Below are 27548 nucleotides of genomic sequence, written 5' to 3'. Positions count from 1 at the left end.
TTCTTGTGTTCTCTAGTAACCTGCTGCTTGCAGTGGTTTTCTTTCTTCTGAAGAAGTCTTGGGTGAACGTCTTAATGTTGGTATTAAACACTCTTCTAGCCTTAAAGCCAGCCCTCTGTGGCGTAGGAGGAATTTTGCGTTCTCTAAAACTTCATGGCACAGTTATGCCTTAGTAGTTTTTTTTGTGTACTTTTTTTTTTTAAGGATACCATCCTACCTCCCCTTGCCCTGAGTTTTCAGAGGAGCAGTAAGATATTTTTGCTGTGCGTTCCTCTGAGCACTGCAGACATAGAAACTCATCTGAAGCTAACTGAGGAGTTTCTGTCTGGTGTTGCAAGATAAAGCTTGGAAAGTAGACTTTGACTGTATTAAAGTTGGCTTTGTGTTATCTGGAGGTATCTTAATTCTGGTATTTGTAATGTAATCACCAGGCATCCTGCCAGTGCCACAGTTCAGTTCTGGTATACTTTGATTCCCTCTTATGCCAGCTGTTTGGGTTATCTGCATTATATCTGGGGGTAGAATATTCAGAATCTGATAAGAGAAGCCAAGCAGCAGCTGAATCTGCTGAGAATTTGCTCTTTGGGAAGCCTCCAGATTAGACTGACAGTGCCATGCTTACAGTCATGTTACTGCAGCTGTGAACTTGGACTTGGGCACCCCTACTATGATACCTCCATAGGTAAGTGTTGACTAGCATGAAATCTTGATGAAACACAGCGCTGTTTGTGCCTATGATGAAACTTCATTTACTTCATGTAGATAAAAAAAGGTTGTAGTTTAAGGGCTTACAGTTCAGAGATAGTTTAGGAAGCTGCTTTTTCTTGCCTCTCAGCTGAGACCCGATAACTGGCTGTGTAATAAGCCTATCTCATGGCACATGCAGTCAGACAGCTTAGCTCAAGCCGCCTTGTTTAAGCTAACCTTTAGACTTCGCACAGACATAGAGGAGAGGCACTATGCAGGCCAACAGCAACTAATAAAAGACAGAAAGTGATTGCTGCCTTCAGCAGAGTCTGTTACTTGGCTAATGTGAGCTTTTTCTCTGTTCTGCTCCATTGCAGGCTACTGACCTTTAAAGTAATGTGTTTGACTTCGCTTTGTAACACAATGCATGAGCCAGCAGCAGTTCAGAGGTAGAAGCCATAATGTCTTGGATGTTTCTGCCCTCTCAAAGCCTCTGTTTTTACTGTAGGAGTGCTGCTTCTTTGCTCCTTTCTGCTACCAAAGCAAAACTGGTTAGTTTGAACTGTTTTTTTCTTCATCTTTTTAATGTTTTTTTTTTTTTAATTGGAATAGAGAGGAAGGGGAGGGAGAGTGCTGGAATTGTGTGCGGCAAAAAAATGCCAACTATCCTGTCTTGACCCAATCTGTTTACTTGTGGCAAAACAGATGTGTGAGCAGGTGTTTCAAAGTGGCCAAGCAAAGAAATCAGTCCTTGGATATCTGAGAGTTCCAAGGATATCTCTGTGATGGGCTTTTTGTGGTTTCTTTGAAAACTGTTTCTTACCAGTTTTAAAAAATTAAATTAATAAACTTCATCCCTATTTCAGTTTTACTTTTGCTCATCACCCAGGAGACTACTGGATATGTAACTTAAAAAACAAGAGGTGAATTCTTGTCTGCTAAATCAACTCTGACATATAGTGTCTCCAGAGAGTGTTCTCAGCCTTGGATGCCTTGCTGCATTTTGTGGTATTTTATTTGTTTAAGGATTTTTATATTTAATTTTGTTGAGACCATTTCCATAATGTGGCTCACATACCTGAGGCTCCTTGGTGGCTTGATAGAGTAGGTTAGAGCAGGTCAGAGGGTGTGTAGTTCTGCTTTTTGACAGGGGAACTGTTCGGCTTTTTCTAGCTTCTCTAATTCTTTTCTAGAATAAAATCTGTCATCCTTAGTCTTCAAGATAAATGACACTGCTAGAGATCAGAGGCATACAGGTTCAAATTTTACAGTTATTGGTTGCAATGAATAGAAAAGGCTAGGAACAATACGCAAATACAGAAGCTTATGTAAAGTGTACTAGGGCCTTCATAAAAAAGGAAAAACTGTTCTTAATATGAAGTAAGAGGCAGATATTGGTTTTGTTCTGTATTTGTACACTTAGTAAATGCTGCTGTTGTTTATATCTGGCTACAACATTGAGGATACGAGTACTAGTGTAGCGTGTGTTTTTGAAAGCTAGTTACCTGAGATTCGTCCTGCTGCTGGAGAGACTTGTTCACCATTCTGGTTTGACTATGTGACCACTAGAACTAGGGCTGACTACTTGAGATGTACCCAGGCTAGATTTATCCTGGCGTACGGCTGTCCTCTCCACTGTGGCACAACAGTTTTGCTGCTAGTAGAGGATGTCATGGGAGTGCTTAATGGGTGTTGTAAAGTCCTCCAAGTGTCTTCCACTGTATACTTAGTGCTGCTTAGTGCATAAGCAAGCAGTGCTTATGGGAGGGCCCAGGTAGCCCATGTCACCTGTGGAATTGCCTCTCTAGACAGTCCCAACCAGGCCGTCTCAGTATCTTGATGGCTGTGGAGGCAGCAGGCTGCGAGACTGCCTCATCACATTTTTGCCATCCCTCTTTTGGAAGGGGTTAAAAGCAGCCATGGTGCAGCTTCTCGAGTTACTGCAAATATGTGCTATCGTACAGCAGTGCTTGAAGCAGTTAAGCAAAGAGTTAATGCCATGTTAGAGCCTGGATCTGATGAGGGGGTGGTATGGGGGAATCTCTTCTGTAATCTAGAATCTTATGGTCTTCCTTCAAAGATCATTTCTTTCTAAAGCATTCCCTGACTATTGCCTTTGTTATCCAGGGCCAAAGCCGATGTGATTTCATTGATATTTCATAATGACCTGACTGACAGTGCTAGGAATCAGGCTTCTGCAGCCTACATACAGTAGAAGCTGCACAATAGTTTCTTTTCATTAATGAAAGAAATCTCTTGTGCTTATGACTGTCATGTCTGTTTTTGGAATACCTCCAACATATCTGCATGCCCTAGCTAGGTTGGGAGGTACATTTGTGCCTTGTGCTATACTCAGAACTGCCTTGCTAAGATTCTTTTCTTGATACCGTAAGTGAAATAAAAGAAACATCATTAGTTTCCAGCCTGCTCAATTATCTTTAAAGTTGTTGGCTGCATCTTTTGTATGCGAAGTCTCTGTTCTTTACTTTTATATTTTCCGATGGGAATTTACTGTCACAGGGCATGATGCCAGTTACACTGCTTTCAGGGCTGGAGTTCTAGCAAATCAGTGGAGCCTGACACCACTCACAGCCGTTGCCACCAAATGTATCAGTATTCTTCTGTTTATAGCATTCCTACTCAAAGAAAAATGTTAGTGTTAGGAAATGCTGAGGCTGGATGCTTCAGGAATTTTAAAGACAGGATTGGTAGCAACCAGAATCACAGCAGTACCTTATGTCTATTTGATTTGTCATTGCCTAGTTTGGCACAGCTCGCGGTAGAACAGGCTGCTATGCTGTTGTGCTGAGGGATTTGCCAGATCAGTGGGGTGTGGGAGAGGGGACAGGGAGGTTGTGGTTTGTGCTTGCTTTTGAAATCTTGTCATTATCTGAGCTCCCGTTTTTAGAGATCTAGTGGCCATTGAGGTTTTTTGGTTGGTAGTGTTGTCTTTCCACCACCATTTCCTTCTGTGTCTGAGCTGTTATAAGCATATGTTCTGTTTTCTGTGGAATAAGTAGCAATGGTTTGCTGCGCTGCAAATCTAGCAACTGGCTTTAGTTGACCTACCTTTACGACTGACATGTCTTGTATACAGGTGGACAGCCCAGTTTCTCCGTTTCCTGCATGAAGATACTCTTTTATCTGGAAAAGAGTTTTCTGATGTTCTTTTAAGGGGGGATGGGGTGGTGGAGTTATGAAGAGTGAGGGGTTTAAGTTTAAAATTAATAAGCTATTGTCATATCTGGACCCTAGTTTTTTGAGAAGCTCATACCTGTTATTAACAAATATGAACCAAACGCCTGCCTTAATACATCAGTCCTATTGAGTGCCTATTTTTCTTCTTATTAGAGTAAATAATTCTAATGGGAAGGCAAAATCTCATCAAGGATTTTTCATCATTGTCAATAACCATGAAAAAGGATTGTTGAATAAGAATCAAGTCAATGGTAGTTTTTCAAGGCAGTGTCATCTACTATCAGATTGGAATGGTTTTCTGTTATTTAGGTCTTCGAAGGCAATTTATATAAATAAGGCTTGAATATTGTCTATGTACATGATTTATTTTATGTAAGCTGAAAATAACAACATGAAAATATGGTCCATGTTAGCTTTTTGTTGGGCTGGGGGACGTGAAGAAGCAATATAGAAGGTGACAGCTGTATTCTGTTGGTTTGCTGTCTCACTAGCTCTCCATTGCGCTCAGCCAATTGCCTTCGTTAGAGACTGAAATGCGTTTCTAAATGAAAGAGAGCATAGAGAGGCCTCTGGATGTTTTCTGGCCTCTGATTACATAAGTACAAAGCAAAACCAGTTTTTTTTCAGGATACTCTGGATCCTTCAAACAGGAGCAAACAATTTCCTCTTTCCCCTTTCTCAACTGCTACCATTGACAATAAAATCTTTATAAAGAATAGCAGCTTTGGAAATGCTTGGTTTTGGAATGAGGCGCCAAGTAATAAGTGTTTGGTAGCAAGGATAGCCAGAATATGTTTTGGAGAGAAAGGGCATTCAGCATTTTTCTAGCCTAACATTTTTCAGAGTGTTTTTATAATTTTTCCTTGTAGAAAATCAAAGCCTCAGTGTAAGCAAGCTTGTGTAATAGGGCTATTCAGCCAGAGAATTCTATGCAAGTGGGGGTTTATGGAGCACTGAAGTCTCCTCCGCACTGCGTCTAGTTTTTTGCTTTCTGCTGTGGAGTTGAGAAGGTTCATGACCTGGATGGCTCTGCAAGATGGCTCCAACTAGCTGACCACCTGTGAGATGTAGGGAGCCAAGACTTGTGCTGTGCATGGGTGGTGTCTCCCTGGCTGCAGACCTGTCTCCTGATAGCTGTCATGTCTTCACATGTAACATGGGAAGGTGCTTGGCCCAACCCCTTTTCCTGCTGCTGCAGCTCTGTGTCCTCCTTTGCACATCCAGAAAATAGTTACTCTCTGTTCACTCACATACATGCGTTAAGTGCTAATCCAAACAGCACTGACCTAAAGCTCTGAAAAAAGTTTGCACAGAATATCAAAAATGAGATTTGCTTGCTGACAGCTCAAATGGAGAAGAGGAAGTCTTGATAAGAAATAGCTGCTCCAGCATGGCTTGGTTAGAAAATGAAACAAAGGGTGAGCTTTATAAGGTGTTTTTATTAGGTGAATCATAGCTCCTGGCCAGTGCCAGATGCTGTTGCATCTCAGTAGATGAGGAATCTGCCTCTACAAAATCATAGTGTATTACTACATATGCAATTTGGTCAAACAGCTTGGTCAAATATTAGGGATTTTCTCCAACAAATACAGCAGATAAGTCCCTGTTGGTGTCTTATTGCCTAAGCCAAAAATGAAAATTAAGCATGTCCCTACTCCTATTTTTAATTCCTTAGAATGGAAGAGTTCCCTCCCCTTTTTTTTTTTTTTAATCCTGTGTCCTCTGTGAGAAATCATCCTCTTATTTCACCTATAATTTGCCTGGTTTTATAGAAAGACGACAGTTTGATCTGTTCGCACAGCCTAATGAAAGTGGCAAGCTCATTTCTTGTGTCCTTCTTGCATGGTCAGAGCGAAGGATTCTAAAAATGCTGTATCTGATCAAAGATGGTCTGTTATACATTTTAATTGTATGCTAGACTAACCATTATTGTAAAAAATCATTGCTCAAGACTGGAGGCTGAAGATGATCATGCTGTGTAATCCTTAGAGGGGGAAAAGACAGGTTAGAAAAAAAAAAAAATCTTCTCACTGTTGATAGTCTTAGACTGATTCCTTTGGCTTTAAGTTTTAATGTAGACGCAGCATTTATTTTCATGGCAGACAGCTTTCAGTCCACAAGTCCATTCTGCTCATCCTGCTCACTTTGATATGTCTGACCAAATACTCCTCCAGAAAAATGTTGCAGATTACTTCCTGCAAGGAGGATGTTACAACAGGAATGCTAAACACTGAGCTGTCTCATAAATACCACAGTCAGCTTCAGTTTCCTCAAAAGAAAATTCTGTGGAGTTTGGTCCTTGAAGAACTTTATGTGACCTCAACAGTAAAATGTAAAGCCCATTCCTTTGGCTTGTACAAGCCAATAATCTAATGATGGATCAAGCTTCTCTTTCATGCTGTCTGGGAAAACAGTGCTTGTTTTTAAGTCCTAGAGCAAGAGAAAAGTAAATACATTTGAAAGATAATGAACGATTTCTTTCTTCCTTGCAGTTTAAATGACTTCTCTGCAGCCTTCCTTTGTATTTTTGACTTGTCGGAATACATCCACAGACCTCTGATTACAGTAGACCATTTAAAAATAGCAGAAACATCAGTTTTAAGGAGAAACAATGCCTGTGGTTTATTTCCTGTGACTGTTTATCAAGGCATTCCACTGAATCTTTTCAAGTCTTGATTTTTTTTTTTTTTTCCCTTTCTACCAGCAGTCTCAATCCCAGGGGCAGCTGCAGGGTGGGTAGCAAGGGAGAGGGGGAAGCCTTCTAATGTACTTTGTCCAGTTACCATTGTTACACTATGTACTTTAATATAAAGTACTGGAGATTGTGCTTAGGTGAGATGGTAGAATGGTTTGATATTATTATTATGTACAAACATGATCTGTGTTTCTTTACTCTAACAGTACAGTCTGTCTGCTGCTGCTTTCCACTGATTCTAGCACTTGGGTTCTGCTTGATTCTTTGAAGCCTGCAACCATCAAATGAGATGTATTTTCCCAGGCTTTTGCAATATAAAGATGTAAAGGTTCAAACATGACAGTTAAATGTTGTTTAAAAAAAATTTCCTGCTCATACTCAGGATGTGGACTTTTTTTTAATGACGTGTGTCCTGTCTATACATTGAAGTCTTCTATTACTTTGGTCACAGCATTAAATAAAATGCTTGCAAATGTTTTGATTTTTCTCTTCCTGCTCTCTCTGCAGTGCACATATATTGAGATTGAGCAGGTGCCGAAGACTCATGCTATTGTGCTGAGCAGGCCCTCCTGGCTTTGGGGGGCAGAAATGGGAGCTAACGAGCATGGAGTCTGTGTAGCTAATGAAGCTGTCGTGACCAGAGAACCAGCTTCTGAATCTGAAGCCTTGCTTGGAATGGATCTTGTCAGGTGGGTGACTTGCTGAGCTGTGACCAGCCTTTTAAACACCAAAGGTTCAGATGATGATGGTACTGGCTAACAGCTTTGTGGTGTTGGCATTAGGAGATTTAAAAACAATATAAGCAGGAGACCTGTCTAGGCAGAGCTCCTGACACAACTGAGTTAACACTTAAAACACTTGGAATCTGAATTTGGCTACCAAGTATGTACCAGCCTAATGTGGGTTCACTAAACCTATCTTGTCTACCTACCCTGCAGTCTAGCAGGGGCTACTCTGACATGGTATGATTACATTGTTAGTAATGAACTGCAGACTAATTTGTAACATCAGATTGCTGGTGTGCCTGTCATTCTCCTCCACTTTACACCAGCCTATTCTGACCTAAAAAGCTTATCCTGGGCTTATAGCCAGCTGTAGGCATGAACAAACTACTATGCCTCACTTCAGCCCATGCATTCCCATGCAAACCATTACCCTTAATTAAATGCTGGCAAACAAACTCCTGTAAGTCTGTTCATTGAAGGCTGTCTGCCTAAAAGGCTTGTGCTGCACTCTAAGTCTCAACCTGCATGCTGATCTTGTAATGAAGAGAATTTAAAGGAGAGTTGGGTGGGGGAAGAAAGCTGAAAGTGAAAGAACAAGAGAAAATGGTGCAAACTTACTACAAAGAGAAAGGGAGCAAATGGAGTCAATTTTTTTTAAAGATGGAACAGGACAACAACTGCATCTTTAAGCGAATCAATGTCAGACCCAGTGGTCCTGCTGAAATTTGCCGTAGGATACTTAATGAGTGGGCTGAACCAATTTCAGGCAAATTCTCATTTTTCTTGAGAACTAGTGAAAGATGGGAGAGGTTCTGGATGACTGGAAAAGGTTAAATGTTGTGGATATATACTTAAGAGAATTTAAGAGTTGTGGTTATAGACCAGCTTAACTTCAGATCCTGAAGGGGAAAAAACCCACTTAATTATAAAGGAGATGATAAATGTAACAGGTGATAGATGATAGATCTCTCCATTCCCCTGAATACGGTTCAGTGATGTGGGATTAAAGGTTTACCTTGAAGAGTGTGTGAGGGTTAGGATAGAAGACGGGGGTTGGGAGCTGAGAGGGAGGAAGCTGAAGCACGTGGTTCATTGGCCATTGCAACTCTGCAGATAAGCCTGTAAAAGGTTGTTAAAGCCACTGTAGATTTGAAGCCTTGTGTGGCCTTTAGTTCTTCCTATCTCATCCACTGGACCTCTATCTGGTCATGGCTCAGCAGGATAGTTTGCAAGTTAGCTACTGTTCACATACTTAAGGTGTGTGTGTATATATATATGCATACTCAAAATATGCAGTGTAGTACAGATGAGCACTGGTTTTGTAGCCTGTTCAGAAATGAAATTTTTATAGTGAGAATTTCATTTGCATAAGGAGTATCATGGGTTTTTTCCTTCTGGTACTGATATCTTGTGTTGATATTAGCTCCCAAAAGGATGGAGGAGTGTCTTGATACGGGGAAATTTTAAAAGTTTGGAAAAACCTTGAATGAAACTTTGATGGGAAATACTTTCACTCATCATAATCAGTGAAATACTTTTAGAATAACTTGCATAATAGTTTTATAGATAGGCTTTAAAGTTCTTCAGAAGATTTTCTAAAGTGAAGATGTATTTGAAATTAATTGAGTTAATGTCAAACTTGTAATACGGGACATCAACAGTTCTAGTATGTTTTAGGCCCAGTTTACGTTGTTGTGAATGCTGGTCAGAGTTAGCAGCCTTGTAACAAATACCTGTAGGGATACAGAATCATAGAACCTGAAAGGAGGTTGTAGAGAGGTGGGTGCTAGTCTCTTCTCCCAAGTGACAAGTGATAGGACGAGAGTAAATGGCCACAAGTTGCGTCAGGGGAGGTTTAGATTGACTATTAAGAAAAATTTCTTCACTGCAAGGTTTGTCAGACTTTGAAACAGGCTGCCCAGGTAGGTGGTTGAGTCACCATCCCTGGAGGTTTTTGAGACGTGTGCTTAGGCACATGGTTTAGTGGTGGACTTAGCAGTGTTAGGTTTTCAGTTGGATTTAATGATCTTAAAGGTCGTTTCCAACCTAAACAATTCTATGTGCAATAATGGCTGTTAGTCAAGAAAAATCCTGTGAAACTATTCTACTTTACTCCTGTAATGACTTAACAAATTTTATGGATAGAGGATAGGAGGTAGATACCTTGACTTTTAAGAGGGCATTAAAACCTTAAAAAGGTGGTCTCGTAAGCAAGCTGGGAAGCATGAGTTTAGAAGAAATTGTTGTTAGGTGTATAGCTGCCTGAAACTGTAATTATAAATGTTCTTCGACTATAAGGATGTCTCTGCAGAACTACAGTATCTGGTTCCAGCTACCATAAATCAAGAGGAATATAAGCCAGTTGGAGAGAATGCAGTGGAAATGGGAAATATGATCAGAGATCTATAGAATCTCACCAGTGAGAAAATCATGAGGGAATTGGGGTTATGTTTCTCTCTGGTATTTTCTCTAAACTCTGTATTACTGAAGGAATCTGTGGAGAAGCTGTACCTAGGAGGATGCGTGAGTTTAATCACAGAAATCACAGAAATCACAGAATCATTAAGGTTGGAAAAGACCTGTAAGATCATCAAGTCCAACCATCAACCCAATGCCTCCACGCCCACTAAACCATGTCCCACAATGCCAGGTCCACACGTTTCTTGAACACCTCCAGTGATGGTGACTCCACCACCTCCCTGGGCAGCCTGTTCCTATGCTTCACCACTCTCTCAGTAAGGAATTTTTTCCTCATATCCAGCCTTGTATTAAGGGAGACTGAACAGACTGGGAGAGCTCTTTTAAGAAAAGGTAGGACAAGCTTTTGTCAAGAAGAGGGAGGTATCAGGTAACTTTCCAAGCTCCACCTTTATTTTTTCCCTCCTACTACCTTCCTTTGAAACTTCAACAAACCATTGGTTTAGATGCAGAGTTCTGCTTATTTTGGTCACAGTTATTGCAGTCTCAAAATACTGATTTACCCACACTGGCAAATCAGGAGATATCAAAATAAGGAGAAACTGGTCATAAACTACCAGTGGTCATCACCTGTAGATATTACCCACCCTCTCTTCTTACCTGCAGAAGAAGCTGTCCATAGCTCGAAGGTAGAGAGTGCTTCAGGCAAGGAGAACTAGAGATGTGTTGCAGACTACCATCTGCCTCTTGTTCCAGCCAAAGTGATTCTTTCTCTTACTCTGAAGACTTGGCCAGTTGCATTAAGCTTGTCTGTTTTGGATCACCTCATAGTATAGAGAGCCATCAAGTACAAAATCAATCACATAGGCTGCAATGAAGCAGCTGGCACCAGCTCTGCCTCTTTTTACCCATCTGCAGAACAAACGGATTCTATCGCTCAGGATTTATTGGAATAAAAATAAACTGAGGAGTTTTAAACCTAATTAAGAAATGCACGTCTCTGCTGGCCAAACTTTTCTCACACCTATGTATGTGTTGGACTTCTGCATCTGTGTCAGATCTTAGCTGAAGGATGAAGACTGACATTCTGTGTGTGTATGTATGACTAGCTGCTTGCAAAAGAAACTAAAAGCTTTGTACTCCAAACATGTTCTTCAGAGCAGGTGTAAGAGTTGTCAACCCAGGAATGTCATCCAGGTGGTAGAATTAAGTTTTCCTTGAATGCTCAGGCTCCCCAAAGAGTTTACTTCTATGTTCTCTTAAAGTGATTATTCTTTTTCTGTAGAGGAGACTTCCTCTCTCTTTGAACTCATCTGGAATTGTCACTTTTCAGTTAGGGTTTAAAATGCCAACATGGGCAAAGGCTATAGGTGGGTGTTGTGAGAACACATGGCATTAAACAGGCCAGAGGTGTCTTTCAGCAGGGTAGTATAATTCTGAAGTCAGCATGTTTTGTTGTTGAAATAGCAAGTTGAAAATTCATCCTGCAACCTCATAGACAAAGCATTTGTTTCAATAAAGACCACGATGGACATCAGTAAAGGTGTATTTCACAAAGTTCTTAGCTTGTTTAGTAATTGACTGCTGGCTTAATGACTGAAAACAGCGTGTTACCTAGTATACTGCTGTATCTGAGGATTAAGACAAATATCTACAGATTGGTACAGATAGTGTATCACAGCATGTCAGAACATACGAATGATTCTTAAGAAATGAATAAAGTTTGTGTGATTGGCTTGAGGGATAGAAGTTGGTCCTACTCCACGCAGGCTTGACTCCATCCCAGTTTATCTAAATGTAGAGCATGAACCTAGTTGCAACAGGCAGAAGAATTGAGAGAAAACAGGTTCCAGCACAAATTCCTAAGAAGTGCTTCTTTTCTGTTCTAGGGTTTTATTCAAAGGCTGGTCTTTGAAAGCTGCACAAGTATTGCTGCATTGGTTAGCTTATCAGGATTTTCTTCAGATATTCTTCCAGTATGGCTGCAGGGTTTTTGGTGGGTTTTGGTTTGGTTTTTTTTTTTTCCCTTTTTTGAGACACAGTTGCCTCTATAAAGCACCTGTTTACTTAGGGGAGTACATTCATATAAAAGATGGTGTAGTGTTTTGCTTATGCTGATGCAGTTAGAACAGGACAACATTATCATACAAAAGGTATGTATGAACAAACCTGTAAAATACACCCTTATTTTTGCATTGTTGTCTTAATTTTTAATCCCTATGTGTTTGTATTATTTTTTCATTCTTTTCATCGCTGGTGCAATCACTTTTTCAGAGGCACACAGAGATACAAGGGAGTCACGAATGCTCTTTAAAATGGTTATTAATTTGTTTACTAATTTATTTCCTTGGAGACATCAAAACTGAATAAAGTAGAATGTCATCATCGTGTATGTTAGTTACTTCATTTGGAAAGTCTGCATCTGTAACTGATATGTGAAGTTGAAAAGCTTAAGATAATGTTGTTTTGACAGGGTTATAATATGCTGTGATAGCATATTGGAGGTACTGAGGCAGTGGATTGTACTAAATGACTCAAGCTCTCATCTGGGGGTGAAATTACTTAAAACTTTTTTCCAGCTTTCCTTGAAGGGAACTCTGAAATGTGTTAGTGGGAGGGTTATGCTGCAGTTGCCCAGGACGTTGATGCCAAGATAACTGGCAAGACTTACAGTTTTGAGGAGATGAGCTGTGTGGTTGTTTTCTTTGGTTTTTGCTGCCTCTTGTGACTGACTGATAGGAGCATCCAAACAAAAGCAGAGCCTAGGCCTTTGTTAAATGGAAGTAAATGTAATATTGGAGACATTTGCAAAGCAATGATCTAGAAGATATTTCTTCAGCCTGAATCTCTGCAGTAGTTTTGACAGAGAAAACTGGACTGTATCCATCTCAGGAGAAGAATTTCAGGGAGACAATCTTAGAAGTTTTAGTGTAATGTTGTGTCTCTTGGCAGGTTTTGATCTAATCATAACCTAATGGTCATAAACTGGGGAGAAGGGAGTGGATAATCACTGAATCTAGAGACTATATGGTCTCAAGGTAGTAGCCAGCCCATTCATTTACATGTAGCAGTAACAGCTCTGGGAGTGGTTCTTAGGGAATAAGTAAGACATGCTTTTGGACTGGCTTTTAGATGATGTCTATGGTATGTGCTAAGACTGGCATCTCTGTATTGCTCTGAAAAAGTGATTGTACCAGTGATGAAAATGATGAAGGAATAACATAAATGCATAGGGACTAAAAATGGAGACAACAATGCAAAACAAGTTTCAGCTATTAAGAAAAACAAGACGAGAGGGAAAGACTATAAATGCAAAGTAAGAAGATGATGGGGGACAAATTGTCACTGTAAGTTAGGATCTAAAATTCAAGTTGGCTTTTCTGTGTCACTAAGTGATAAATAGATGCTGCTGAGAGAGACAAAAACACTGCTTTCGATAATTCAACCTAAACCAAGGCTAATAGTGGCCAACTATTTAACAAAGCAGGCCCAGTGCAGAGATCAGGTTGAAAAGTATTTAGATCAACAAATTTGTATTCAAATTATCAGGACCTGATTTGTATACTGTAGTTTTTAGGAAAGAAACAGAATAGTGTTTTCTTGTCAGGTGTTTTCCAGGGAAATGGAAAGAGCTAGTAAAGTACTTAAATTTAAAAAGGTGAATTTCTTGGAACTATCCATCAGTCAAAATGGCTTTGTCCATAGAACTATTAGAGAAAGATAAACACAGAGGGATATATTAAGGTGACATAACCAACAGAGAGAAATTTTGGACTGATCCAAGTAGCTCTCCCAAAGGATGGAGGTGTGGGTATGCTGTTGTTTGAAATACTGCATTTCATCATTACCAGTAATTGCGTTTTGGAACCAGTGGAATCGTTTGCAGGTGTGATTTGGACTCTTCTGGTTGCTGCTTTTGTTGTTGATTTGGTTAGGGCTGTAAATTATCTCAAGGGATTATTTCATCCCATTTATTCAAGGTAGGATGCAGTCATTCCCCATAGCTTTGTAAATCCTATTCCTGTGCCTCAGTTTACTTTTCCCTAAAATACCCTTGCTTTGCTCAAACTTTCTTTTAAAATCATGTTTTTAGACATATGGTTACTCTTAGTGCAGACAAAAGCTGTACCTGGTGTTTAATTGTTAAACGTTAAGCCTCTGCAGGAACACTGAAGTATGACTGTGCACAAATGCTTCTGTCTACAGTGTACAATATGTATCAAAGGATAACATACATCTAGCTTCCATAGCCAATTAAATGTTGGAGCATTGGGAAAGAGAGGTTGTAGAGAGATTGAAGTACTGTATACTTCTTCCCTTTTTTGATCTCTGGTAACATTAATTTGCAATTTCCCACTCTTCTGTACAGAAAAGTAAACTTGCATACAGCTGTAACTTTAAAAGGCATTTGCAAATTGTCCTTCAAATTTATTCTGCCTGATGGGGGGATAAATAGAGCATTGCGTGTTTACAGTCCGGTTGAGGCCATTAGTTGGTAATTGGACTCTTTTTAAAAAAAAAAATAAAAACCAGCTATGGTAGCCTTTAGAATAAAGAACCTGTGTAGAAAATAAAGACTTGAAATAAAATAAATAATTTAATATCTTACCCTGTAATTCTAGTAACTCACTAAAGCAAGAATTCTTACACTAGGCATATCTGACACTTCAGTATTTTAAAACTAGATCAAGTGCTGATGTTCAAAATTAATAACTTGTGGAGACCTCACTGGTACATGTCTGTCTGAATCTCTTGTTTTACCCTTTTCTTGTAGACTTGGCCTAGAAAGAGGTGCAACAGCTAAAGAAGCATTGGATGTAATAGTTGCTCTGTTGGAAGAGCATGGACAAGGTGGAAATTATTATGAAGATGGGAGCTCATGCCATACTTTCCAAAGTGCATTTTTGATTGTGGATAGAAATGAAGCCTGGATACTGGAGACTTCTGGAAAGTACTGGGCAGCAGAAAAAATCACAGGTCAGTTTATCACTCACAGCAAACCTCTCTTATTATAAATAGCTGTAAAGAATTGTCTTGGAAGAATTGGTCTTAAAGTCACTGAGTTTAAACAAGTGACTAGTTTATGCAAGTGTTTGATTAAATCATTGATTTTAACCTTCTTCTATATTTGTACTACTCTTACTTTTTTAAAATGTTGATTTGCATTGGCTGATGTAATTCAGCATTTTCTGTGAAGCTGGAGATTGTTGCCTGTGTACATAAGCTATGTAATAATCATCATGCTTAAATGTTTATCTTTGTTAAGTGTTGTATTTTCCCAGATTTATTTACCGTTTGGAATGTGTCAAGTGTCTTTTCAGTGGAGTTCATGCCCAAATTGTTACCTACAAATCTAAAATACTAAGATGGAAGGATAAACATTGATAGCTTTGAGAGAAGGGCTTGTGTTAGGTGGTAAATGGAAGAGGCTGCTGCTGGTTACTTTACTGCAATAGATGTAGTCCCCTCATATCCCCGTTTCTTATCTGATATTGCAAAACAATACTTTTCTGCTCTTTAAACTTGTAGATGGTTTCTTTTTCTGTATGTGTGAAGCCAGAGCTGCCAAACTAACTTCTAGTTAGTGGCTGAACTTACTTAAAACTTTGTTGGCAAATATGTGCTGCCTTAATATAATGTGATTGTCTAAGGCATATATTTAATTTATTCTCAGTTGTTGTTTTTAGTTTTGAAGGGATTTTTATTTTTGTAATATTAGGGCATTTTAAAACTTACTCACATTTGAATGAATTAAAAATCCAGATAATTTAAGAGGATTTTTATCATCCATGCTTTTAGCTATGACAGATGCATTCAATTCTCTTTTCATTTCCTCTTCACTGAAAGGTAGGAGATAGCAGATATGGGGAGGAAGGAGGTTTAACTTTGTTGAAAATATCAAAGCAAAGAAATAACAACAGGCTGTGTAATGTTGTGTGATGGCTTATTGTCAGTTCATGCCATCAAATATGAATCAGCTTACCTTAGCAGGGATGGTGTTTGCCCAAGCAAAGCTTGCATTTTAAGGATACCTACAAGATGGAGGAAGTCTTCTAGTACAAAGAGATACCAAACATAAAGCAGGGAAGATCGATAATGCTGTCCTGATAAAATCCAAATTCTGGAAAGCAGCTGGCTCCTGAGGTTCCTAGGATTATGTAGTGACAGCCTGCTTTCTTCTGTTGACCTACCTGGCTGATACTTGAAGAACAGTGTTTTTTACTTAGCCTTTTACCTGCATCAGCAATACATAACCTTCATGTCCTCCTTCCCAGCAAATAAACTGTTGCCTTCATCTGCTGCTTGTAGCTTTTTGAAATGATACTGCAGCTTTGTTCTGATTTTTACCAGCACATTTCTCTTCAGGAGGTCCCTGTGAGCTGCAGATAGTGTAGTTTCCACCTACTGCAGCCTGTCAAGGCTGCCAGGAGGAAAGGCTTCTGGCTATGTAAGAACTCTGTATTTCATACTTTGTTCAGTGGGTTCTTTTTTGCAACCATAAGTGTGCCTTTTAAGCTTTCAAATGAATGCACAAATGCTGCTAAAACAGGGAAAATGTGTCATTCCCCAGTGTGAAGGCATGTTTTTTCCTCTGTCCTCAGAGTTTCTAATATTACTGCTGCAGTCTGTAAAGCTTATAGTGAATCTTTGACAGTATTTTAAGGATAAACTCTTCAAAATCCTTCCTATTATTGTTCTTCAGTCTGAGTGGAAAAATTGATTTGCTTGATAAATTTCCATTTTTTGAGGGGGATCAAAACCATGAAATACTGTTTTACAGGAGTTACTAAATGTAATACTTAAAGAGCTCTTAAGGAGTGGCTTGCCTAGCTTGATACGAACACAAATATTCCTATCACTCAAGTCAAGAAAATTCCCTGAAAGGTGTGCTGTTTGAAAGTGTGAATAAGAACAAACTGTCAGTGACCTAGTATAAGTCAGAACTGAATGACAGTGACTTTTTTTGCAGACTGATGTATAGAACTTCCTAGTATAAGCTGCTACTCATTCAAATTGCATGCGCAAGGCATTACAAAAGCAAGCTTACTTTTGTGGAAGGCAGTATTAATAACTTTCACAAATACTGCTTTGGTTTCTTCTAAGAAAAAGCTTATGCCCAATTCTAGAATCTGGTTTTATTTTAGATTACAGATTTACTTTATCAGCTCTTCCCCTGGCTTCCAATGCATTTGCTTTATTCTCTCTGAGGAGTATCTGCAGCAGCCACTGTTAGTCATGCTGTAGATACGTGGATATAAGCACTGCGGTATTTTTGAGAAAAGCAAATTAAAAAACCCTGTACTATTCTTTGAAGGTTACTTACACTTTTTACTTCATGCCATGTTAAAATTTAACATAAAAAATGAAGTTTAATTTAAACCTGTCTTACTGCTTCAATAAAATTGTTTTTCATCTGGGAAGCTTAAAGCAATTGGTAAGCTTTTAAAAAGGTTTTTCCAAATTAAATTTCAGTTTTGAGGGGCAAAGAAGATTCATTAAACTAAATGCAGCTTTGCTGAAATAGATTTTGAAATCAAGTCAGACGTCAAGCCTTGTTGTGGCAGTGGAATACACCATTGGAGAAAAGATTAGGCAGGTGCCTTTGGCATTTGGAGACCACTATTACTTCATGGTCGGAATGTATGAGGTACGGATTGTGAAACTGGTATTCTGACTAAATAGCACTATTAATCACAAGGCGGTGTGAATACCTAAGTAGGGCACAGAGGATTGAGCTGTGCAGCCTGCAGTGACTGATGATTCTGTGCATGTGTAGTTAGGCAGTCATGCCAAATGTACATCCTAACCAATGGTTTAATTTGTTTCCTCACTGAAATGACATTGTTCTTCCAGCTTCTCCCGGAAAAACTGTATTAACGCTCTCTTTTACTATGTGGCTTTCTGTACAGAGGGGGTGAAATGCATTTGCAATCAGCTTTCATTAACTACAAAAATTGATGCTGAGCATCCTGAACTAAGGAGTTATGTGAGAAGTCAAGGCTGGTGGAACGGAGACTCAGACTTCAATTTTTCTGAAGTGTTCTCTCTTGCTGATGACCATTTAGCCTGCTGTTCTGGCAGGGAGAGCCTAGAAAAACAAGGTGGTAAGTGTTGAACCATCGTCCTGTGTGTGCAGCGGGATTTTTAGTCACTACTGCCTCCTTGCAGGCATTCTGTCCAGAACTACATGTGACTGAGGAGAATACCTCTACATATAAACCATGTGGAAAGGAAGACCAGAACTGAAGATTGTCCCTAAACTTGCCACAATTCTAGGATGAAGCCCTTAATGTCCCCCTAAAGTTTAAGGTTTTAAAACAGTATTGCAATTATAAAATAACTTTCTTCATTGTTGTTCTGATGTGGCACTACATTTGTGCTTTGGTGTAATTATAGTGGCCGTACCTAATACTAAAACTATAGTATTTAAAAAAAAAGTCCTTGCGTATGAAATTTTGAGCTCAATAGGTTCTACATTTTAGGAGGTTTGCTTAGGCTTTTGGGGAAGGAATTAAGATCATAGTTTAAGGAAGAGCAATGCTAGTCAGTTGCAAACTGAAGTCCGTTTTTCATTGTCCAGCAGAACAAAGTTACCAGAACAGACAATGTGCCAATTGCCTTCAGTCCAAGGAAGGGTGTATTTCCAGACCAAAATTTACTCATTACACAGCAGTGCATGGCTGACACATCTGCTCTCTCATGTTTGAAAAATAGTACAAATTATCTTTTTATAAAAAGCCCTTTACTACAGATGTGAGTTTACTGCGTTGTTAGCATTTTCACATGTTGACAAATGTCAAGAGGAGTGTAGAGGTGAAATATTTATTGCAATGCAGAGTTCCTGCTAGGCCTATAGAATTGCATGGAGCATGGTTTGTGTCTGAGGCAGATACAGTAACTCTGAATGACCATGGATGGAAGGTCTTAATAAACCTGGATTATAGCACTGAAAAGCCTGAGGGCCCCTACAGGCAGATGGCTATGGCTGCAAATCCTGCAGACTGCTGGGTCATTCCATGTCTCCTGGTGGATTGAGGCACCCGTGCATGCAAGGGTGAGTCAGTGCAGGGTTTGAGAAGTTGCTGGGGAAGAAGCCCTTCCTGCCAAGGGGGTAATGCAAGAAAACATGGAAGTGCCGTGCGGAGAAAGCTGTGATAAGATACAGGCAGGAAATAGAATGAGAACAGGGGATTCTTGTAGATAGTAGTTTGGAGAAGAATCTCAGTGTCTAGGTCTGCTGCTGTAAGACCCTGTGAATGTGATATGAAATTTCAAATTTTTGACTGAGAGCTAATGGAAATAGATGAGAAGTGGGACATCAGGGTGCTCTCATTCTGCCTGAACTTGGGTAGAGGTAGCTTCTTAGAGGAAAATGGGTGTTTTACGTAAGTAGTCAGTTCACAGTGATTGCTAAAGCAATATTACAGACATGATGGCCTTCTTCCTGAAAAAATACCATTTAATGACATTTCTCCCTATCTAGCAGCTGTATTGCCTAAGTAATGTTTCTTACTGTTCTCTTTTACTAGCTAGGCAAGTTCATTCTGGGTTTACATTGTTTAAATAGAAACTATTAACTGGGATTTGTGACATGCTCATGTCGAGTGTCACTGGTCATATTAGGCCAAAGCCCATTCAGGCTAAATTACTTCCCTGGGGTCCAAGCTGTTGACCACTCAGGAATTTTTTTCCCCCCTTCATATAGGTGATGTTTCTGCACAAGCTATGATTGATGTCCTGCGTGACAAGGGTAGTGGTGTCTGTGTGGACTCTGAATCTTTCCTTACTACAGCTAGCATAGTGTCTGTTCTGCCTCAGGACCCTAGTTTTCCCTGTGTTCATTACTTCACTGGCACACCAGACCCTTCAAGGTAAGCCACAGCACTGGGGTTCCCTGCGTGCAGAGCAGATGATGGGTTGAAAGATACTGAACAAACCCTGCTACCCAAACTGGAACATGCTTCAAGAGCATGTTCTAGCCAGAAGTGCAATCAGTAGTTGGTGTGCAATCTGACAGTCCTGTGTTACTGAGCTGTGTCTTGCTGCAATTCTAAGTGGACACCACTGGGCTAAAAGGCTGGATCTGGAACTCTGCCTACATGCAGAGCTTCTAGAGGAAATGCAGTTTAGGGAGGAGCCAGGAACAACTACTATGGCGTAGTTGCTTTCCAGTGGGTTCTTGTTGAGAGTATGAGGTTGTGGACCATTTTAGTCACTTCTCTTGAACAGGTGGGTGCAAAACTGAAACAAATGCAGTGTCTAACTAGCAAAGAGGGTGTATGTACTATAGGTAGCCTTGTATAACATCAGAATGTTAACAGAGCAAAACATCTGCAACTCCCAGGTATCCCAAGTACGTTTTTTATTGGAGGGTTTAAATTATGCCTTTTCTAGTTGAAAGAAGCAGAGGAGATAAGGGAACTCGTGGGCCAGATCATCAAAGAACTAATGAATTATCTTGTGTTTTAAACAGAATCCACCTGGGATTCACAGAAATTAAACTAAACCACTTGCAGTTATTCAGGAGATCTGCCACTTGCATTGAGGTAAAGAGGTTATGGGGAGAAGATGATGGTGCCCTTGAACGTCATTCCTGTTAGAGGAGTGGTAGTAAGCATTAGGTTCTACCAAGGGCTACAGAAGTTATCCCTGCCAAAGGGACTTTCCACCCACCTTCCATTATCCGACACAAACCTTCAGGGTGAAGTATGAAGTTTGAGCTTTCTTACCAAAACTTTTCTTTGACTTGATACAAATCCTTTGAGGTAAAAAGGAGCAAGGCTTCAAATTGTTTTGGTGAGATTTCTGTCCTTTTTAAAGGTGGAGAGTCTAGCTCTAAAAAAAACTTGGTTAGAGGCCTTTCTTGCTTTATTTTACACTCTAATGTATTAAAAAGTGTTATTTTAAGTGCAGCTAGTGAGTCACATAAACTCTTAGTCAGCAAGGCTTCGTGACAGTGATGGAAAGGGTTGCAGCAATGAACCTGCTGACTGTATGCAGGCAGTGGTTATTAATCATGTTTTGCAGAAGTCTTGCACTTCTGGCAGCTTCTTTACTGCAGAATGCAGGGTTCTGTTTTGTTGTGTATCTAAAGGGAAGGAAGACAGTTTGTCCATGCACTTACCAATACGTCCTCTCAGAGTCTCAGGAGTTAAGATCCTGGATTGCTGGGGTTTTGTTGTCTGTCTCTCTCTGGAGTATAGATCCAAATTCAGTGTTCAAGTTTGAGAAGTGTCACAATACTGGTAGCTATGTCTTTTCCCCCCCTGCCCTTGACATAAAAATTTCAAGTGCTGCTGGTTATATGCCAAATCCTCTTATGTTGAGCAAGGTATGTAATCTTCCCTGCTCCACACAAGTGTGTCTCTGTGATTTTAATGGAAATTAAATCTGGGAGGAGGAGAGTTGGCAGTGTGAGGAGGAGAAAAACTGATGTGAGGCTGAATGCTGAAATTTGTTAAAAAAAACTTGGAGAGGAAAATACAGTGCTGCATTTCTAAAGAAGTGGTGGAACAGGCATGAAGGAGACCAAAGAAGCCTATATGTAAAAAGGGGTAATAAAGTTTTACAGTAATTGGTAAACCCAATTCTTTTAAAGCACAAAGATTTATTTTGCTTGTGACCCGTACCAGCTCTCTAACCTAGTCCGTGCCTCGTGTAGATGAATTACCTATGCTGTTCTGTATCTGTTGTTTTAAAATAGCCTGGTAAACATTTGAATAACATATAAAAAAATCTCTTATTACTGCAAGCAGTAATTCTCATTTCTTTCAGGTCCATATTTAAACCCTTTATTTTTGTTGATGATGTAAAATTAGTACCAAAAGTACAGTCTCCTTCTTTTGGCAATGATGATCCTGCTAAAAAGATACCTCGATTCCAGGAGAAACCTGATCGCAGGCATGAATTGTACAAGGCACATGAATGGGCCCGATCTCTCCTTGAGAATGATCAGGTAAGAGCTGTGGGACCTGGAATTCAAGAAGTAAATGTAGATTTCTAACTCCGTAATTTACTTCAGAGTCACTCACTGAAAAACAAGGATGCTGCCTGTTTTGGCTAAACATTTCTCCATGCTATCAGCAAAAAAAAAAAAAAAAAAGGCATTTTCTGAATATTCTTAGAATCCTTGCAAGTTTAGCTTGAATAATGACGCCCTCTGAAGGGCAACTATTCTGCATAGGTTTTTTTTGTTATCCTGAGTGTGTTGCTCTGCTCCATTACTTTTACAAAGTGAAAAGTCAAACTGACAAGCTAATTAGCTTGTTCAATCCCCATTGTGTATATAGTATTGAACACTGGATGCTAGTGCAACAGAATTATCAGAATTATATGATAGGATGATGGCAGGAATGTTGTAATTTAAATTATATGCTGGATTAAAAACTGCATAGTTTGAGGGTTTTTTTCTTCAAGGAATAATTTGCACGTGACATTTTTGCAAGTCTCAATTTATTGCATTTCTACTAATTTTGTAAGAATTAACAGAAAATGCCGTGCAGGAAGAAAGGACGTTTTCCAATGCCATGCAACAAGTACCTGAGAGCTGATAACCTTCCAGTGTAAAAACCTAAAGCATTGCAGATTTCTTACGGGAATAAATTTTGGAATAAGTAAAGGCAGAAGGGGGATTATTCTGTATAGCTTTTCCAACTGATTGAGATACAACTTTTGCTGTCATAGTGCAAGTAGTTAAATAACTGTTTGCAATTGCAATTACAATTACAGCAGTAAACTGGATAACTGGTTATAAGGAACTAAAACAGAGGGAGAGATCAGCAGGGCATGCCAGTCATGCTGGTATTGGTATTGCAGGCAATTTGTGGAAGACCCACATAGTTATATTGAACTTCCACAGAGGACTTGCTTTTCTGCAGTTTTCCTCTGTGCGTATTTGGGTAGGTCAGTCTTGCTAAGATTGTAACAGCATTCAGATTTATCTATTAGTGATTAAGGAAACCATGGTAACCTTTGCTAATACAAATGTTATTTAAACGCAGTTTTGACTAGATGTGGTTTTTAATCCCTTGGAATGGCTTAATTTAAAATCTGTGGCCTATGTGGTAATATTGACTCAAGTACAGCTGGCTCCCATAGTGTTACACGAGATGCTGATTTAGGGAAGACCTAAAAGAGGCATGTTAGCATCTTGTGAACTCTTCCCTATTAAAAAGGACCATGGTGTGACAATAGAACTTGTTGTAGAAAAGGAAATGTAGTTTTAGTCAGGCTTCATGCTGTAAAAACTGCCCGAGAGCCTAAACCTTAGCTTAGGTGCTCTGCTTTCTGCACAAATGCTGATATAAATCCTGGAAAGTGCAGAACCATCACTCATTCAAAATGTCTTTGCTTCTGGAATTCAATTTTGAAAGCTGCAAGCAAAACAAGCAGCACTTCTCCATTAAAAAAAAATAATTATAGGATACTTTAAATAATATCTGGATAAAACAAAATGACAGCTTCTTCGGGAGTGAATTTCCTACCCAGAAACATGAAGAGCAGTGAGTCAGAATGAGACACAAAGCCTTCTGTGAGGTCTGGAGTCTTAATGCTGTTATATTACACATGGTTTCAGATCACATCATCATCTTACAGGTGATGATCTGAGGGATACATGTGTACATACCATGTTCTGTACAATCCTCGGGGCTTCAAGTCTTCTCATGTAGTTCTGTTAGCAGGTATACAGGCATAAGAAGTTGCTTTACCTCTTTCTCATGTGTACAAACCTTATACCATTTTCCTCTATCCATCTTTCACTCCGTTTTCCTTCTCTGCTTTTAAACTTAGCAGCTCGTACTGTGTTATTTTTCTTAATGCATGAAGTGTCCAGCGCTGTTCCAAAAAACTATTAACAGAAGTAGTTTGTACTTAGAAAGGCTTTCTTTTTTTTCAAAATACTTGAAAAGATCTCCGTAACAGAAGAGAGCACTAAAATGCTTTAATGAGGCTGTTTGCTGGTTAATTGAGTTTGGTTGTTTCATGCCTTTAGGATAAAGGCCAGAAACTGATGAGGATTATGTTAGACCTTGAAAAACAAGGCTTAGAAGCAATGGAAGATATCCTTACTCGTACAGAGGTTCTGGATCCTGCTGAAGTAGTGGATCTTTTCTATGACTGTGTTGACACAGAACTAAAGTTCTTCAAATAAAGTAAGCAAACACTTTAATTCTTTGGATACTGAGTTTCTGGTACCAGGTATCAGTGAATGAGAAATATTGAATCTGATTCTGATCCTCCTCCTTCTCTTTTACACCAATCTAAGGGTGTTCAGAATCAGGTCCAAAGCCACCTTTCAACCTCAGTGCATCTGCTCGAATTGTCTCCAAAGTCCCTTTCCCCTACATTACATTGCAAGCAGTTTTTTTTCTATTTTGCTCTTGCTTGGAATGGATTTAAAACAAATTTTATCTCGTTTCAGCTACAGTGGCTATTGTTAGCCTTTTCACTGGAAGACTTGCAAAGTTCTTCAAGCCTTGAAAGAAAGTCTTCACACTTGTGAATTTGCAGGAAAAACATTTCTAGAGGAAAAAATATTACTCGCTAGCTGTATCTGATTAACAAATTGCTTTCCTTTGTCCAATCTTGTGGTGTTCCTGTTTGTGTATGTATATAGTGAAAGGAGAAAGTCACTGACTGGTCCAATTACTGTGTGCATGCTGGCTAATTTAGTACAGAATGTTAAAAAATGTATGTTGGGCAACCAATTAAAGCAAAGATTAACTTCATCAGGATAACTGCCATATTGTCATTAAAGGCAATCTGTTTTTTCCTCTATGGCTCAGGACTAGGCTTGCAGCAAAGCTCACTTGCATTTTTCTCTTCATGATAATTCATACAAAGAAGGTAGTGGAAATCCTAGTTTTGAGGGGGCAGGAAGGTAAGTCCTGGTTCTTGACCTTACTGTACTGGCCTTATATTGGCATACAGTAACTCAGCATCTGACATCATGCCTGTACAAATGACCAGAATTAGGTCCCTCAGGTTACGTTTTGCCTTCATCCGCACCCAACTTAGGGATGCTTGTGTGTTTGTAATGCACCTGGCTGCTGCTCCAGTACTGCGTACTAAACCACATAGCCAGCCTGGATGCCTAAGACATCTACACATAACCTCTTGGCTCTTAAGATGCAATTAATAAGGTGTCGTATTTATATACAAGCTACAAATTTGGAATTTTTTTGAGGGAATAGATGCTGGACATTGATCAATACCTGACTATTCTCTATCTTTCTGCCTTTGTACTGCTGAACAGTTCCTAGTAATCTCTGTGGTGAATGTATATGGCTGATGAATCCATTAAGTGCCAGTGAGATACTGGTGGGTGTGGCAATCCAACTGGTTAGGCTTAGAAAAGGCTGTCCTATGCTTCCTTATATTAAGTGCAGTTCTGCAGCATGTTTCCCTTCCTTAACAGACTTACAGACCTGCTTTTCATGTATTTTCTTCTTGTAGAAGTGAGATAGGCAAACACTTTAAGAATTAAACCAGTAAACACTGCTTCCTGTGTCATACAAGGATAGTTGGGGTTTTTTTAACAGGAGGGACAGACAGGAAGTCCATGTTTTTAATAAGTGGAAGTTAGCACATGGAGTTAAAATCCTTCGCTGTTCAGGGAAGGGGATAGTGAAGAACCATGGACTTTTGTACTGAGGAAATAAAAGCTCCTTAGAAGGCAGCAACACCTCAAATTGAAATCCACTTTTGGAATGAAAGGGTACTTTGAATGAAAATACTCCTAATCAGAGTACACTTAACACATACCACGTTGAACTTCAAAGCTGCTTCTATAAGCTGTTGCTTGCTGAGCACTTTGCATCCTGATAGAAGTAGCTGGATATTTGTGAACAAGGGGAGAACAGGGATAAAATGATTGCCCTATCCAGAGGGCCGAAATTAGGATGTACCACTTGACACGGCTCTTTTGCACAACTCGGATCTCTATGAGAGTTGGGAGGGAGGCAAGATGAAAGAGGGGGGTGTCCCTGCTAAAAACATAATATATCTTATTTGCCTGTTTCTTAAGAAAGAAGAAACCAACATTTGCAATTATCTTGTGGGAATTTTTATGTCCTTATTTGGAACTGCTTATATGACAGAACTAATAAATTGTTTTGAGCACAGTGATTCAGGTAGTAATTTTCTAATAGTACATTGCTTTTGCTTCAGCTGTATAGTGCATTTAAAAAAAATACTTGTACAACAATCTAGTATGTATGGAAATAACATTTCACCAACACTTGCAAGTATGCACAGGCTTTCTAATTTAATCCCTGAAAGATGTTTTTTGCTTCTAAAATACCCCAAATCATAATAAAAACAGGAGTGCAATTTTTTCCTCTTTAGATACCATCTGGCAGGTAGTCTATCATTAAGTAGTTTTAAAGTCCTTATGAAGGTACTTATTACAGAGCAGTACACAAGTTCCAGAACAAATGAGAACCAACAATAAGTCACCTTTAATAGTACTATAACAAAATATTCTTCAAAGCAGTATTAAACTTTTCCAGTTGTTTGAGAAGCAGCATATATGCTGACCCCTGCTTATTACTATATTCATGCATATTTATCAAGTAACTATAATAATGACTGTAAGTATTGGTCAAAGCATCACTAATTTTTTTTCTTTTGACATGATGTACAGCAAGGTATCATAATAGGCTAGAAAAAGACAAATGATGCTTTCTTGGAGTCCTACAGGTGAAGAGCTTCTTACCCTTATACTATCTCCACACCATGAGCACGCATGCGTGTGGGAGTAGGAGTTACGGCATAACTGAGCTGTTGCAAGAACTAAGAGAAAAGCAGAGATATGTAAAGATGCAGTTACCTGTCTTTTACAAATAGTTTTGTTCAAAGGCATGGCTATGGGGAAGGATCTTCACCTGTGATCTACAATGTTATTACAGCTGCAGCTGAGGGGAATTTATGGCAATTATATAAATTAATGCCATAACTGTAAATAGCCTGGCTGTTAGCACCAGGCTCACCCTGGAACAGCAATGCCCTTTTTCAAGCTGGTGAATCATAGAATCATTTAGATTGAAAAAGACCTTTAAGACCATCAGGTCCAACCATAAACCTAATACTGCCAAGTCCACCACTAAACCATGTTCTTAAGTGCCACATCTACACATCTTTTAAATACCTCCAGGGATGGTCAATCAACCACTTCCCTGGGCAGTCTGTTCCAATGCTTGACAACCCTTTTGGTGAAGGAATTTTTCCCAATATCCAATCTAAACCTCCCCTGGCACAACTTGAGGCTGTTTTCTCTCATCCTATCACTTGTTACTTGGGAAAAGAGACTGACACCCCCCTTGCTACAACCTCCTTTCAGGCAGCTGTAGAGAGCAGTAAGGTCTCCCCTGAGCCTCTCCAGACTAAACAACCCCAGTTCCCTCAGCTGCTCCTCATAGGACTTGTGCTCCAGACCCTTCACCACCTCAGTGTCTTTCTTGTAGTGAGGGGCCCAAAACTGACTGTTATTTGAGGTGTGGCCTCACCAATGCTGAGTACAGGGGGACGATCGCTTCCTTAGTCCTGCTGGCCACACTATTTCTCATACAAGCCAGGATGCCCTTGGCCACCTGGGCACACTGCTGGCTCAGATTCAGCCTGTGCCAGTGCTCAGTCACCCGCACAGTCAAAAAGTGTCTCCTGATGTTCAGACAGAGCCTCCTGTGTTTCAGTTTGTGCCCACTGCCACTGGTCCTGTCAGCAGCTACCACTGAAAAGAGCCTGGCTCCATCTTTATACCCTCCCTTCAGTTGTTTATACATATCGATGAGATCCCCTCTGAGCCTTCCCTTATCTAGGCTGAA

At 39.7% G+C, this 27548-nt stretch overlaps 1 protein-coding gene across 1 annotated transcript in view; it reads left to right on the top strand.

Moving 5' to 3' along the window:
• Positions 1 to 24184, top strand: part of SCRN1 (secernin 1) — a 39124-nt gene extending 14940 nt beyond the window's left edge. The window contains exons 3-9 of the mRNA XM_059818581.1: positions 7088 to 7269; positions 14498 to 14700; positions 17634 to 17828; positions 19430 to 19595; positions 21499 to 21679; positions 23717 to 23876; positions 24146 to 24184. Coding sequence (XP_059674564.1) covers positions 7088 to 7269; positions 14498 to 14700; positions 17634 to 17828; positions 19430 to 19595; positions 21499 to 21679; positions 23717 to 23875 — 1086 coding nt within the window. The 3' untranslated portion in view covers position 23876; positions 24146 to 24184. The remainder of the gene's footprint in view (positions 1 to 7087; positions 7270 to 14497; positions 14701 to 17633; positions 17829 to 19429; positions 19596 to 21498; positions 21680 to 23716; positions 23877 to 24145) is intronic.
• The last annotated feature ends 3364 nt before the right edge of the window (positions 24185 to 27548 follow it).

This window comes from Gavia stellata, chromosome 6 (genome assembly GCF_030936135.1).
Source record: "Gavia stellata isolate bGavSte3 chromosome 6, bGavSte3.hap2, whole genome shotgun sequence".
Classification (NCBI taxonomy): Eukaryota; Metazoa; Chordata; class Aves; order Gaviiformes; family Gaviidae; genus Gavia; species Gavia stellata.
The sequence above is the reverse complement of the archived record's forward strand: the minus strand, read 5'-3'. Positions and strand labels throughout refer to the sequence as shown.